The following is a 16,211-nucleotide window of genomic DNA, read 5'->3' on the forward strand; positions in this document are numbered from 1 at the left end:
CATAATCTGTGTTGCAAATGTAATGTTTACTAACTTGAAGTGTGCAATTCAAGTTGCATAATTTTAAAGAGAAACAGCAATAGAGAGCTGCTGTCAGCTTATACATTCAACAAGATAATTCTTGCTGGTAAGAATATGGAAAAGCAGGACAGTATCTTGAAAGTCTGTTGCAACAAAGTTATTATACATCCCACTAAGACTGTATTCACTGCAAAGCTAAGTCTGCACACCAATCTCTGGAGTTCAAGCAGAGCTACATACTACTTACCAACATGTGAATGTGATGCATCAGGTCCACTGACAGCAGGTTCAACTCCATGATAAAATCAGTGTAATAAACATAGGTGCCTTTACTTTCCCAGGTTCCTTCATGATTCAGATCCCAAAGATGGATACAGTACCTAGAATAAAATACAGCACAGTCATTCAGACAACAAGGGGAAGATTCTAGTCAAAGTAGTGTGTTGACTTTTTGAATATTCAACACAGTCATTTCTGTGACTACTTTTATTCATTCATGGGAAATGGGCATTAAAGCAAAGCCATCTTAACTGCACTTAACCATAATTGTCTTCATGAGATTTCAGGAGGAAACAGAGTGTCTAATTAGGACATTTAAATAGGCACCAAGAGTTGATTATTCCATGTGGACATTAATGAATCAGATGAGCTTTTATAACAATTACTTAGTTTCATAAGCTTTAGTAGCTTCTCATTGTACAAGAATTTACTAACAATTTAAAATCCCACCACGCAAATTTGGGATTTCTATTGTCAGCCGATCTGAAGTCTATTTTACTGGACTGAGTTGTACCATAAACAACATGCTACTTTCCTTTTAAATATACTTCAAATAGATTCTGCAGTTTATATCCTCACCAGTTTCACATACATAAAGGTACTTAACTCCAAATCTCCTTACATCAGCGCAGGCAACCTGAACTTTTCATTGCATACTCACAAAAACATAAGAACCAAGAGGGGTAGGAGGAGGAGGCGGCCCTCAAGCCTGCTCTGCCTTTCAATGTGATCTTACTTGATTTTATCTTGGCCTCAACTCCACTTTCCTGTCCACTCCCAATACCTCTTCAACCCATCACTAAGTAAAAATCTCCCTCCAATTAAAATCTCCTCCATAGTTCTAGCATTCAACACACATTGGTGATGTGAATTCCAGAGATTCACAATCCTTCAAGAGAAGTATTTTCTCATATGTTTTAAACGTATTACCCCTTGTGCTAAAACTATGGTCTCTGGTTCTACATTGCCCCAAATGAGGAAACATCCTTTATATGTCTACTATGTCAATTCCCTTTAGCATCTCGTATACCTCAATTAGATCTCCTTTCAATCTACTAAACTTGGAGTACGAGCACTTTAGGCTTATTCTCTTTTCATAAATTAAATCCCTTATCTCTAGAATAAATCTCATGAATCTCCTCTGAACTGCCTCCCAGCAAATACATCTCTCCTCGAGGAAGGGGACCTAAACTGTAAGTGATTCTCCAGATCTGGTTTCAGTAGTACCTTGTACAGTTGCAATAACATTTCCTTACTTTTATACCTTATTCCTTTAGTAATAAATGCCAAAATTCCATTTCCCCTCCTTATTACTTGCTGTACCTGCATACAAGTCTTCTGCGATACAAGCACCCAAGGTCACTCAGATCCCACTGCATCAAAGCACTCTGGCGCTTCTCTCGATTTAGATAATAAATTGTTTTTCTGTTCTTCTCATAAACTTATCCATGTTAAATTCCATCAATCAAATTTTATGGTCAGTGATAAATTCAGGCACTCCCTGCTCAAACATGAACCAGGTCTACAGTACATATACAGTAGTGAAATACTGGTTCTTGAACTACCACATAACATACCCTCAACAGACAATAGTTTCCCATTGCTAATTGTTCTGCAGGCCTCAGCTTGGCACACTTAAATGCAATTGGACAACATTTATCAGACAGGAGGAGAAATCCTGGGTAATTAATTATCTCTTAAGGTTTGAGGCACAGAGGCCAACTACAGTTTCCACCATCCCACCTAGAACAAGCAAACTCAGAAGACAGCAAGCAATTAAACTGTGAATTTTCCAGTTCAATGTCTCAGATACACACTGCCCTCACCATGGATCAAAACAAACACAAAATTACCTCAAATAACAACAGCATTCCAACATGCTGTACCAAGTAGCCAATGAATGCTTGATAGTTTAGCCACATGGCAAACATTCCACCTTCTAGCTTTCTGACTCAAGATGCATTCCAAATAATTTATTACCTACCGAAGAATAACATGTGCTGTCCGGACGGTCACAACCAGGCACTGGAACAGACAGAGTTAGATGTTTTACAATACATTATAGAAGTAATTTGAAGTCAGACAAAAGGGAAAAGGATAGCAGACCAATATACAATAGAAGTTACTTATGCATTATAGTCACTTTTTTGACCAGAAAAATCATCAGATGAAATGAGATCTGAGAAAAAAAAAACTTGACCAAAGAAACAAACATTCTTTATTTCCACACTAAGTGGTCACAACACAGAACAAATTATTTGCTTACCTCAGCTGCCATAAAAGACAGTGTATGCATGCCATGTGAATATCCAACCAGTGCGCAAACTACAGCCAGACTGCAACAGGACAGCAACATGGAAACCAGCAGGGCCAATACACGCATGTGGCTACTCATTGGAGTAGTTGGAGAAAAAGACAGCTGGATCAGAGGAGAAGAGTATTGCAATGAGGTAAGATAACTAAATGAGAAAACTACCAAAGTTCTCTAGTGTACTAAAAGAGGTGTAGTAGCAGGAGAAAGATGTTACTTCAAGAGGCATCAATAAATTCTAACATTCTCTTCACAAAGACCAAATGAAAAAAAAAATCAGCTGGAGGGATTGGGAGAGTGATTCAAATGTCAACATCCCACTGGGGCTACTTGGAGACTGTATACCAACTGCCTCATCCTGAAGGTTCAAAATCAACTTTGTGCTTGCCAGCCTTGAGTTGAGTTTAAATACTAAGTTAGTCTATTCCAAATTGCTTTTGTCAGTTCCCAGAGAATAAATGGATGGGCCTTCAAAGAAAATAGCAAAGCTCAGTTAAAAATCAATAATAAAGTCTTATTATTTTTACTTCAAAGTTTCCCATTTCAAAATTTCAATATTCATGGGACTGTTCATATTTTAACACGGAGAAACTTTCCAATATAACTCAGCTTGACAAGTAAGTGAATTTTTAATAACCAAAACTTCATGCTGTACACAAAAATGCACAGCTTGCATTTCAGCTAATTTGCAGAATTTATTAAATATTTAAGTTAGCTGAAAATATTTATTGAGCAAATGCAAGACCTATCCATATACACAATAGAATTTTGCATTTGAGTTGAAGTCCATGTGAAACAAATTTATTGTATTTATTTTTGAAGGCATTTACGTGATGCTGAGCAATAGCGTCAATGCAGATACCTGCATCCACTAGCACCACACACAGGAAGACATTAATCGCTATCAGAAACTGACTGACTGACTATAGTCTGTGTTGGGACTACTAATTTACATTAATTTACTTGGATTATTGCTTTTGACAGGGGATTTGTGCCAATCATTCCAATTAAAGCTCCCTTTAGCTTATATTTTAAATTTAGAGAATCTTACGTTATGCTGTAGAATGCTCAAAATCCTTAGATAGCACCTTCTAAACTCAAGACCACTTCCATCTAGAAGGACAAGGTCAGCAGATACATGGCAGCACCACCAGCTGTATGATCCCCTCGAAGCCACTCAGTATCCCGACTTGGAAATATACCATACCTTCACGGTCACTGGGTCAAATTCCTGGAATTCCCTCCCTAAGGGCATTGTGGGTCTACCTACAGCAGTTCAAGAAGGATGCTCACCACCACCTTCTCAACAGCAGTCAGGAATGGGCAATAAACGCTGGCCAACCAGCGATGTCCACATCCCACAATGGAATTTTAAAAAAAAATCATTGCTGCACTGTTCAAATTGCTTTGCCGGCTTTAAACACAAACTCACATATTCAAAGCGATCTTTGCATAGCTGGACCATGAGGTGAAGGAAGACAAGAACAGCAAACCAAAGGCACCACATCACCACTTCTTCAACTGTCTGAACATTCAGCACACCAAATATGAAGATGAACTTGTAGAAAATGAAATTCCAAAACTTATCCTTCAGGTGCTGTGAGGGAGGGGTGGAGCGGGGTGGGGCAGAGAAATACAGACACTGACTTTTAAAAATGATCATCAATTGATTCATACATTACAACCAGCATTTACGTAGAAAATATAACTGCTTCCAGACCCAATTAAAATCTACAAAATATCCATTATATCAGAACCTGGCAGAAAGCAGCATTGCATTTGTTTACTCTGTGTAACTGCATAGTGGACACTAACAGTTCCAATGCACAAACCACAGTGTTTGGGTATAGTTTCCCTGGAAATCTGATTGTCTCAAACGGTTCTGCACTTTCCCACCCACTTGCCCCAGCTTCATAACCCTTTGCCAATTCTTTCCTCCATCACCCCATTGCCACTCCCTCCAGATCCCAACCAAACAGCCCGAACTCTTCCACCTCTTACCGTCTATCATCCCATCCCTCCAACTCCCCTTTCCTGCTTCTATCTCCCCTCCACTGCTCCGCCTCCACAAGCCGTAGAAGTTAGCCATTTAGCTGATTGAATGTCAGAACATATGCAGACTGTGGCTGATCTGATAACCCTCAACTTCACTTTCCTGCTTTGCCCCACCATGAGCCTTGATCCCATTGGTTAGAAATCTGTCTACCTTAGCCTTAAAATACTTAACCAAGCCTCAACAGGTCTCTGCACTAAAGAATTCCGCTTTCACCATCCTCAAAAATTTCCTCATTAGTCTTAAATGAGTGTCCATTTACTTTAAGATTATGCCTGCTGGTCCTTGAAACTCCAAGGGAAATGACCTTCCCCCATCTATGTCAAGCTCTCTAAGAATCTTAAACATTTCAATAAAATATCCTCTGATTCTTCTCAACTCCAGAGTACAGACCTAACCTACTTAATGTTCCCTCATTAGAAAATCTCTCAATACCTGGAGTCAAAGGAGTGAACACATATTAAAAAGTCCGAGAGCCTTAATTAAACCTACCTCATTACACATTGCCAGATCCCAAAACAGCATGATCCCAGCTTAGATCCACAACATGTTGCTCCAAGAAACTGCTCCCAATACACTATGAATTCTCTCTCGTGGATACTTTTGGTAGTTTCATTTTCCCTCATCCACATGAAGATTAAAGTCATCCACGAACAATGCACTGCTATGTTACATGCCCTCACGATCGACCATCCCGCAGAACAGCTACTGTTATTGCCTTTCTGCACTCCTAACCACACACCTAACCTGGGTCAGCCAACCACCCCAACGGCAACCACTGCTCTCAAATCAGTTATCCCTAGCCACTCCTCCACGACAGCCCTGAAGCCTTCCCTTTTCCCACATCCCAACACTATCCCTCCTCCAAAATCAGCACCAACACCACCTCACCTCCTCCTTTCACTGCCCTGACCCCATTCCTCAACATGCTCCTCTTAGCCGCATCCCGTCCCCATCCCTCAACAAAAATACCACTAAACAATGCTAAAATAGGTTGGAAAGTAGGTTGCAATGAAGTATTAAGAAATTTACGATTGGATACGGACAAGGTAGATGATGTGGCAAAATTTGGCAGATGGAATTTTACATGGTTAATTGTTATAGTTATCAATTTTGGTCAGAAAAACGGGAAAGAAACTTCAAAATGCTTCAATACAGAGGGAGCTGGTTGGTCTTGCGCATAAATTGCAGAAAACTAGCATGTGGGGACAGCAGTTAACTGGGAGGGAATATACAATTTTGGCATTTATTGAGATTTATAAGGAATAGGGTATATGGGAAGGTAATGGTCAAGTGCTATTATCGCTACACTATTAATTCAGAAGCTCAGCTAATTTTCTGGGGACCTGGGTTCAAATCCTGTTATGGCTTATGATGGAATTGAATTTAAGAAAGAACTTGGTGTTCAAGGACTAATGATGACCACGAAGTCATCGTTGATTGCCAGAAAAACCCATCTGGTTCACTCATATCCTTTAGTCCTTACTTGGTCTGGCCTACATGTGACTGCAGATCCACAGCAATGTGGTCGACTCTTAACAGTCCTCTGGGCAATTAGAGATGGGCAATGAATGCTGGCCCTAGCCAGAGATGCCCACATCCCATGACTGAATTAAAAATCAAAGTAAGGAAGTGTTACTGCAATTGTACAAGGTATTACTGCAACCACATTGGAATACAGCACACAGTTTTAGTCTTGCAGTTGCATTGGAGGCAGTTCAGAGGAAATTCATTAGATTGATTCCAGAGTTGACAGATTTGTTTTATGAAAAGATTGAGCATTTTTAGGCTTATGCTCTCAGTTTAGAACATTGAGAGATCTATTTGAGGTATAAAAGATATTAAACAGAATTGACAAAATAAACATACAATCTAGAACAAGAGGCCATAGCTTTAGGATAAGGGGTAGCAGATTTAAAACACAAGAAATTATTTCTCTCAAAGAGTCAGAAATCTGTGGAACTCACCCAGAGTGCGTGGATTTTTTTTAAAAACGTACTTGTGGGACATGGGCATTGCTGGCTGGCCAGCATATATTTCCCGTCCCTAGCTGCCCTTGAGAAAATGATGGTATGTTCGCCTTCGTGAACCGTGGGAGCCCACATGCTGTAGGTTAACCCACAATGCCCTTAGGGAGGGATTTCCAGGATTTTGAGCCAGCAGTGAGGGAATGGTGATATATTTCCAAGACAATGCTAAGTGGCAGTGTTCCCAACTATCTGTTGCCCTTGCCCTTGCCCTTCTGGACAGAAGTGAGTGTGGATTTGGAAGGTGCTTTCTAAGGATCTGCAGTTCATCTTGTACATAGTATACAGTGCTGCTACTCAGCGGTGATGGAGGGACGGGATGTGGTGCCCAATCAAGGCAGCTGCTTTGTCCTGGATGGTGTCAAGTTTCTTGAGCGTTGCTGGAGCTGCATCCAGGCCGGGGAGGGGTGGGGGGGGTGGAATTATTCGATCACGCTCCTGTCTTGTGCCTTGTATATCATGGACAGGCTTTGAGGAGTCAGGAAGGGAGTTACTTGCAGAAGCATTCCAAGCCTCTGACCTGCTCTTGTAGCCACTGTGTTTATGCAGCGAGTCCAGTTAAGTTGCTGGTCAATGGTGACCCTCAGGATATTGATAGTGGGGGCAGCAGTGATGGTAACCATTGTATGTCAAGGGGCAGTAATGGGATTGTCTCTTATTAGAGACGGTCACTGCCTGGCATTTGCATGGCATGAATGTTACTTGCCTTTTGTCAGCCCCCAAGCTGGAATATGAAGTAAATTTAAGCAGACAGATGGATATTTAATTAGTAATGGGTTGAAGAGTTATGAGTGGGTAAGAAAGTGGGGAGATGAGATTAGCCATGATTATACTGAATGACACAGCAGGGTAGGGGGTGGAATTGCCTACTCCTGCTCCTAATTCTTATGAATATGAGGTTGTAGACTTGCTCGCCGAGCCGGTGAGTTTTACTGCACATGTTCTGTCACCCTGCACTATTTACATCCATTAACATTGACCTATCCAAACAGACAATTGCCACACTGCTGGATGAATCAGGAAGGCAGGCACACCACGATACCAACAGCATTAACAAGGACAGCACCCCGAAACTGCTGGATCTGTGCCTCACAACCCCCTTCAACTTCAACAACCACTTATTCAAACAAGTCAATGGAATCCCCAATATCAGGACTGATTGCAGAAGCAGTAACACAAAGGTTAGATTGAACAGCGCTCCCACTATACAACCCAAACTGTGTGTTCGCTATGCAGATGACACCTTCGTGATTATCAAATGCATGAGGAATTAAATTCACAATAGAAGAGGAGAACAATAACTGACTACCCTTCCTAGACATAATGGTAGAACGTTAGAACAACGGGGAACTCCAGACTAGCATAAACAGAAAGGCCACACATATGGACCAGATACTTAATTACTGCAGTGACCACCCCAACATCCATAAACGGAGCTGCATCGGGACGTTATTCAAACGGGCCACAACACACTGCAGCAACCCAGAATTGTGCAATGCAGAACCGGAGCACTAATAGGGAGTTTTTAAAAGCAATGGATACTCAAAAGGCACAAACCGCCATTAGCTCCACAGCCAGACACACTAGTCACCCTACTGTATATCAGGGGCATATCAGAGATGACCACAAGACTACTCAGAGCCTTAGGTATCAAGGTAGCCCACAAACCAACAACCATCCTGCGACAGCTAGTGACGAATGTAAAGGATCCCATACCACAACCAATAAAACTAACGTAATATATAAAATACTGTGCAAGGACTGTGAGAAACATTACACAGGCTAAACTGGAAGAAAACTGACAATAAGAATACATGATCACCAACTAGCCACCGAGTGACACAACCAATTCTCACTGATCTCAATACACACAGACAAAGAAGGACACGAATTCGACTGGGACAACACATCCATAATGGTACAAGCCAAACAGACATGTCAGGGAATTCCTAGAGGCCTGGCGTTCCAACCGGAATTCCATCAACAAACACATTGAACTGGACCCGATATACAGACCATTGAAAAACAGTACCGGAAATAATACCGATCACCCCAGGAAACCAAGGCATATAAATAACAAGCGGGACAGAATACCAATGCTTCACCAGAGGCGCACGGACTATGTTATCTAGCACGGTCACAGAACTCTGCAATCAAATACACCAGCTCGACGAGCAAGTCTACAAACCTCATCTACAACCCGAGCTATAAATCTTCAAAAATCTTGAGTTTGGAATGAAAAGTTTGGTTGTTATGTACTAACCTGAGGAGATCCGAAGTATAAAGTGGCAAAGTATTGCTGCAAATGTACTAGACAGTGAGACCACACCTGGAGTAGTGCGTGCTATTTTGGTCCCCTTACATGAGGAATGCTGTAGATGCACTGGAAACAATTCAGTAGAGTTTTACAAGATTTATTCCAGAGATGACAGGGGTTTGTCTTGAGAGATTGAGCAGTTTAGGTTGAGGTCTTTACTCTCTAGAGCTTAGACAAATGAGAGGAGATCTCCTGAGGCATAAGATGCCAAAGAGGGCTGACAAAGTAGACACAAAGTAGATATTTCCTTGTTGTGGAGCAATTATAGATTTAGGCTAAGGGATTGCAGAATTAAAACAGAGATGAGGAGGCATCACTTCATTCAAAGGGTCATGAATCTCTGAAATTAACTACTCCAGAGTACTGTGAACATTGGGGCATTGAATAAACTTGAAGAGATAGATAGATTTTCAATTAGTAATGTGTTGAAGAGCTATGAGCAGCAGGCTGGAAAGTGGAGTTGAGACCAAGATGAGATCAGCCATAATCATACTAAATGGCAGAGCAAGTTCAAGGGCTGAAGTGCCTACTTATGATCCAAGCTCTTATGTTCGACCTCCACCTCCAGTCCCAGCTCCAGCCCCTGCCCTTGTTCTTCTCTTTCTCCCTGTCCCAACCTCATTCTTTATCCACTTCCACCCTGCTGCCTCTGCACCTGCCTCCATTCCATTCCTCTTCCTTTGCTGGCCCACTACCTCTGACCCATCCCTCAGGAACTGAACTTATCCCCTTCCAAGACTTCCATCTGAACTCATCCCACATACTCTGCCAACCATCTGCCTCAACCACTGCCTCCTGTTACTTGCCTTGGCCCCCTCCCTCCCCCTGCTCCATCCTCGTCACTCATCCTCCAGCCCTACCCCATCCCTGAATCCATTGTTCGTCCTTGGTTGCCAGCATACCCACATCATTTTATAGTCTTTAAAGTGACCTTTACCTGCCTCTCACTGACCCGCAGTGTTCCGAAGACCATGTACTGGATCATCTTGCCAATCAACATAAGAAAACAGCAGGCTGTGTTCACTAGCACCTGGAAAATTAAACAAATATGTTATTGCGCAAAGGTGAACCATTTTACAACAAACTGACACAGCTAAGCACTTGGTTATTGTGTTTGCAGTGTAAAATAATGAATTTCACTCCAACATTACAACATAACCTTCAAATCCTGAAGTAATGCAGAAACCAGCCAAGAAATTGAGCATTAGCGCCATAAGACAGTTATGCAGGTGAATGGAAAAACTCACGATCTTAGAATCTTAATCCCACAAAGTGTAAAAAGCAAAGAAATGTCAAAATCAAAATACCATTTCAACTTAAGTAACAGTGCGACAAGGGCACACAAGCTCAAACTAACAATGGCAATCAAATTCAAATTTAAATTTTAATTTTATGTTGAGAAGTACCACAGCAAACAAGAGAGCGATCAACAGTTGTAACGGGCTTCCAAGTTAGATTTCTGGAAGCAAAAGCATTTCAAAATCATAAGTGTAGGAGTTGGGATGTTATGTTGAAGCTGTACAGGACATTGGTGGGGCGGAGTACTGTGTCCAGTTCCGGTCTCCTTGTTATAAGAAGGATAATATTAAAGCTGGAGAGGGTTCAGAAGAGATTTACCAACATGTTGCCAGGAAATGAGGGTTTGAGTTATAAGGAGAGGCTGGATAGGCTGGGATGAACATATTGAGGGGTGACCTTATTGAGGTTTATAAAATCATGAAGGGTATAGATAAGGTGAATAACAGGTATCTTTTCCCTAGGGTGGAGGATTTCAAGATTGGGGAAAGTTTTTAAGGTGAAAGAAGAAAGATTTAAAAAAGATATGAGGGGCTTTTTTTTTGCACACACAGAGTGATTGATGTGTGGAATGAACTTTCAGAAGTAGTGGTGGATGTAGGTACGGTTACAACATTTAAAAGACATAGATAAGTACATGAATAAGAAATGTACAGAGCAAAATGGGCCAAGCACAGGCAGGTGGGACTAGTTTAGTTGGGGATTGCGGTCAGCATGGACTGGTTGGCCCTAAGGGTCTATTTCCATACTTTACAACTATGACTCCAAGTACTGAAGATTTGCTTCTCAGAGAAGCCAATTTAACTTCCTTTAGATATTACCTCAATATGTCCCCCAGTTACCCAGGTTTTGAATGGTACTTCCCTTGGAATACTAAGCAATGCAATGATGGAGAATAATCTCTTTCACCACATTCTTGCTCTGTGTCAAGACTTGGAATGTAAAAAAAAGCGTGGAGTTTTGGCCGCTCTAAAGCAATATCCAGTAAACCATTTTGACTATTTTGCCATCTTAGCTCTAACTCGAAGAAACTGTACTTTTCATAATCAGATGTCTCAAAAGAGCTTTCCAATCAACCAAATATATTTGAATGCAGCCAATGTCGCATTGCAGGAAATGCAACATCCAATTTACTCTCAGCAAACTACAACAAACAGCAATGTTTAATTCTGAATAGTGTTTTTGTCATGTTGATCAAAAGATAAATTTTGACCAGGTCAACAGGGTGACTTTCCCTGCTTGTGTTTGAAATGAAATCTTTTACACCTACCCAAACAGGCAGATAGGACCTCAGATCTGCTTGTTCTGTACGTTAATTACTTTAATGCAAATGTATAAGATATAATTAATTAAGTCTGCAGATGACAAAACTGGTGCTGTTGATAGTAAGGAGGATGGTCTCAGGATACAGTCTGATATTGATCAGTAGGTAAATTTGAAAGAGTAATGGCAGCTGAAACTTGATCCTGATAAGCGTGAGATGATGCATTTTGGGATGTCAAATAAGAGAAGGATTTAGATAATGATGGTAGGTCCCTAGGCAGTACTGAGGAACAAAAGAACCTTGGTGTACAAGTCCTTAGATTCCTGGAGGTGTCAGCACAGGTAGACAGGGTGATGGAGGCAGCATATGGGATTCTTGCTTTCATTACAATGTAAGAGCAGGGATGTTTTGTTGCAATATCATAGAGCATTTGTTAGGCCACAGATAGAATACTGTGCAGTTCTGGTCACCACACTATCAAAAGGACGTGATGTACTGGACAGGGTGCACAGGAGATTCACTAGATGTTGCCTGGGATAGAAAACCTCAGTTTTGAGGAGAAACCAGATAGGCTGGGTTTGTTTCTCTTGGAGCAGAGGCGGCTTGAGGGGGGATCTGATTGAAGTATACAAAAATTATGAGGCACAGATAAGGTAGATCATGAGATACTCCCGCCATCTGGAAAAAAATTCTAAGTTCAGAGGGCACAAGTTTAACATAAGGAGTAAGTAGTTTAGAGGAGATCCGAGGAAGATATTTTTCAGCCAGAGGGTGGCAAAATTATGAAATGCACTGCCCAAGAGGGTGGTGGAGGCAGGTACACTCGCAACATTTACAAGGCATTTGGACGAACACTTACAATTCCAGGACACAGTAGGCTATGAACCAAATGCAGGTCAATGGGATCAGCAGAGGTTGGTGTTTACTGGTCAGCATAGATATGCTGGGCCGAAGGGCCTGTTTCTATGCTGCTGACTATGACTCTGTTAGAACCTCATTCAAGATACAGCACTCCCAAAACTGCATTCTCTCAGTTCAAATCTTGGAGCAGACTTGAAGCCAGCACTGTGAGTCAAAACAAGGAGTGCTCATCATCAAGCCATGGCTTACAAGCTGTTAACAATAAATGGAAATCAAGCAAACAAAATTACTACTCTAAGAATCAGTCCTGAACTAATCCGGCAACTTACTCGCAGATTCTAGTCAGGTCATTACAGCACTATTACAGAGAAAGTTAAAATTAATTTCACTCTTTCAGCCTGACGGTGCAAAAAGAGAAAAACGGGAAGAGAAGAAGGAGGTGGATGAAGAGAAAAGCTAGCAAAAAAAAACTGAAGAGAGAGGTCCAACGTTTCCGTTCAGCTAAAATATAAATCTAAACTGCATCTTAAATTCCAGAATCACAAAAAGCAGAGCTAGATTTTGGAGTATTGTAATTTCTGAAAGATAGTGAAAAAGACCTCAAGAAATTCAGAGAAGGCATAAACATTTTCCATAGTAGTGGAATCCCTAGAGCATTGTTTATTGCGCCTGAAGTTGGCAGATTTGGTATCACAGGCTTACTCAACTCCAACTCTTGCCCTCAAGGATCTGGTGCATTGGCGTTCTTTGTAATGCTTGACTATACAAGAATCCCAGGTTTTATCTGATGAATAATTTTTCATGCTGATTGGTAATCAGATTTGCATAGTGTTTGTTAAGTGGTCTGTCAATCTGTAAGCAATTTGCATGACTGCTCTTTATTCTGTTACATGATCTCTGTATTACATCACAAACAGCTGCATCAACTGACTATCAGGAGTTAGTGGCAGAATGTAAACTGAAATACAAGTGTGAGTAAGATACTCAAATTTGTTTGTTTTATGGATATCAATCCTTCAGAAACACATTCCAATACTTCAATACATTCATGGTTAAAAGGTATTTTTGGTTATGTTTGAAACCAGCTGAGAATGCTGAAATCTAAAATTTAAATATCTAACCTATTTTCTATCTCGGTTCTATTTTGTATGTGGTTTCCCAGCAGGTCTCATAAGAAGCGTGTTTGCCCTACTTACATGGAGCTGCTTCCTCTCAATTAGCCAGAAATTTAAACCTCACTATTTTTCAAAATGTCTACCAATGATGTTTTTGATTCAGCTACTAGGAAATAGCAAAGCAGCAGGTGTTGATTTTCTTGCCTAGTGCATAGCCCTTCGAGTGGAAAAACAATGGATAGTTGACCCAACAGCACAGCAAAACTTAGAAATTCACATGGGGAATTTCACTTCAATTTTATTTTTAATTGCAGTAGTAAAGTAAAAGAAAACTAAAACCATGAACTTCCTGTCTCTCGCTGCAATGAAACTGGTACCAGAAGAGTGGAACAGTTTCAAGTTGTGTGCAATTACTGGGGCCAGGGTAGCATCCATCAACTTTGTAACAGGTAGAAACTTTTAAAAAAAAACCGTCAACAATACATTTAGAATTGTTCTGTCGACTCCAACAGCAGCTCTCTTACAAAGCTCCACGTCTTTCTAAGGTAGCCCACTTGACAGTTGCCAGGAACAAAATCTGCATTATAAGCAAGGTAACAGAGCACAAGTTGACAATTGCACTATTGCATTCATTTCACTAGCACTTTAACAATATTTGTTAATGACTCAATCTGCAAGTTGATTTTATTACAATCAATGGCCACAGGTGTGGCCACCATAGATTCATTCTGGCACAGATGTCAACTCATTAAGTTCACACTGGATCCAAGTAGAAATTATGTACTCCGTCTTCTGACTTAGACTCGGTGGGCCAAATGGCCGGCTTCCACTCTGTAGGGATTCTATGATTCTACCATGACTCTGCACATTCCTCTTCAGAAATTCAGAAACACTTACATTACTGAAAGAAGTCACTCTGCTAGCTGTATCTACACCTGCCTAAAAATGAACCACACTGCCCAATTCCATTTTCTAGCACTTAGTCCACACCCTTGGAGGTTTTGGGACTTCATGTGAATATCCAGACAACTTTTAAATTAATTGAGAATTTCTATCTCTTGCCACCTTTTTAGGCAGAGCTCCAGACTCCTACCATTGACTACCATCTGACTAGAAAGGTCATTTACTCACTTCTCCTCAATTCCTTTTAATCAATCAATTTAATTCTATATTCCCTTGTCAGTGATTCCTCTAAGTGAAACAGGTCCTTTCAATCAACACTCCTGGCTCCTCAACCTTGTACACCTGAAACAAATCACAGCTGCCTCTGTTCCAATGAAAACAAACCTAACTTATCTAATCTGCCCTCATAACTGCAATTTTCTAATCCTGCCAACATCTTCTAAAAATCTAATCTAGTGCAATTACATTCATTCTCTAACAACTTGACCAGAACTGCATGCGTACTTAAGCTCTCTCTTGTATACACGTGTATGTGCGTGCGTGTGTACACATACACACAGTTCCTGAATAATCATCCTGCTCTTATATTTTATTCTACTCTAATAAAGCAAAGTATTCCATATGTGTCAAACATTATCAATCTGTCCTGTTTCCTTCATCAATCTGTAGCCATGCATTCCAACCTCCCTCACTCCCTCTACACATTTCAGAACCTATTTATTACATAATCTTTTGCCTTGTTTGATCTCTCCAAATGCATATCTCACTTCTCATTGAGTTCCAATTGCCAATTTTCTGCCCACTTAGTCCATTGATATATTCCTGCAGTCCACAGCTTCCCTCTCACTATCAACCACAGAGATTTTTGTCTCACCTACAAACTTCTTGAATCATGCTTCTCCTAACTTAAGTCCAAAATAATTAATATACGCACATAGAACAGGGGCTCTGTACTGAGCCGTGGGGAACCACATTAGAACAGCCTTTCGGTTACAAATCTGTCATCATTGCTGCTTCCTGCCACTCAGACAATTTTGTATCCAACTTGCTACAATTCTGTTGAATACCATGGGCCTTTTTGAGACGAAGAGAAAATACAGCATGTGGAACCTTCTCAAAAACCTTGCTAAATTCCATGTAGACCGCAACAATTTATCTGCATTCATCAATCATTGTGTTCATTTCTCAAAGAAATTCCATCAATTTATTCAAGCATTATCTTCCTTCAAGAAATCTGTGCTGACTGCCCTGAATTACCACATTCATTTTAAGTTCTACTACGAAATTTACCGACAAGTCAAAAAAATTGTGTGGTTAACAGTGAGGGAAGCTATAGGCTGGAGGAACATATTTATTTTGTCTCAAAATTGATTCCAATAATTTGCCCACTACTAAAATTAGACTGAACTGGCCTGAGATTATTTGGTCTATCCCTTGTTCCCTTTTTAAACAATATGAACAACACTGCAACCCTTAGCACCACACTTACCTCCAATGAGGATTACAAAATTATGGTTAACAAATCTGCTATTCTCACCCTTGCTTCATTACAGTTTGAAGTAAATTTCATCAAGTTCTGGTGAAATACCCACTTTAAGGATGCTTATCACTTCTTTCCCCATTCATCATATCAAAAATTTTATCCTCAACAATGTCTGGATTATCCCCTCTTTTGTGAAGACGGGCATGAAGCAGTCATTAAGAATCACACCTACATCTACCAACTTTATGCATAGGTCAGTAATAGTAACCCAAAGGTAACCT

General features: G+C 40.6%; 1 protein-coding gene across 1 annotated transcript in view; it reads right to left on the reverse strand.

The window, feature by feature from the left end:
- Positions 1-10,038, reverse strand: part of amfra (autocrine motility factor receptor a) — a 41,866-nt gene extending 31,828 nt beyond the window's left edge. The window contains exons 1-5 of the mRNA XM_048605736.1: positions 9,946-10,038; positions 4,044-4,208; positions 2,567-2,719; positions 2,285-2,325; positions 269-401 (exon numbers count right to left, since the gene is read on the reverse strand). Coding sequence (XP_048461693.1) covers positions 269-401; positions 2,285-2,325; positions 2,567-2,719; positions 4,044-4,208; positions 9,946-10,008 — 555 coding nt within the window. The 5' untranslated portion in view covers positions 10,009-10,038. The remainder of the gene's footprint in view (positions 1-268; positions 402-2,284; positions 2,326-2,566; positions 2,720-4,043; positions 4,209-9,945) is intronic.
- Between the last annotated feature and the right edge of the window lie 6,173 nt (positions 10,039-16,211).

This window comes from Rhincodon typus, chromosome 15, assembly GCF_021869965.1.
Source record: "Rhincodon typus isolate 14 chromosome 15, sRhiTyp1.1, whole genome shotgun sequence".
Classification (NCBI taxonomy): Eukaryota; Metazoa; Chordata; class Chondrichthyes; order Orectolobiformes; family Rhincodontidae; genus Rhincodon; species Rhincodon typus.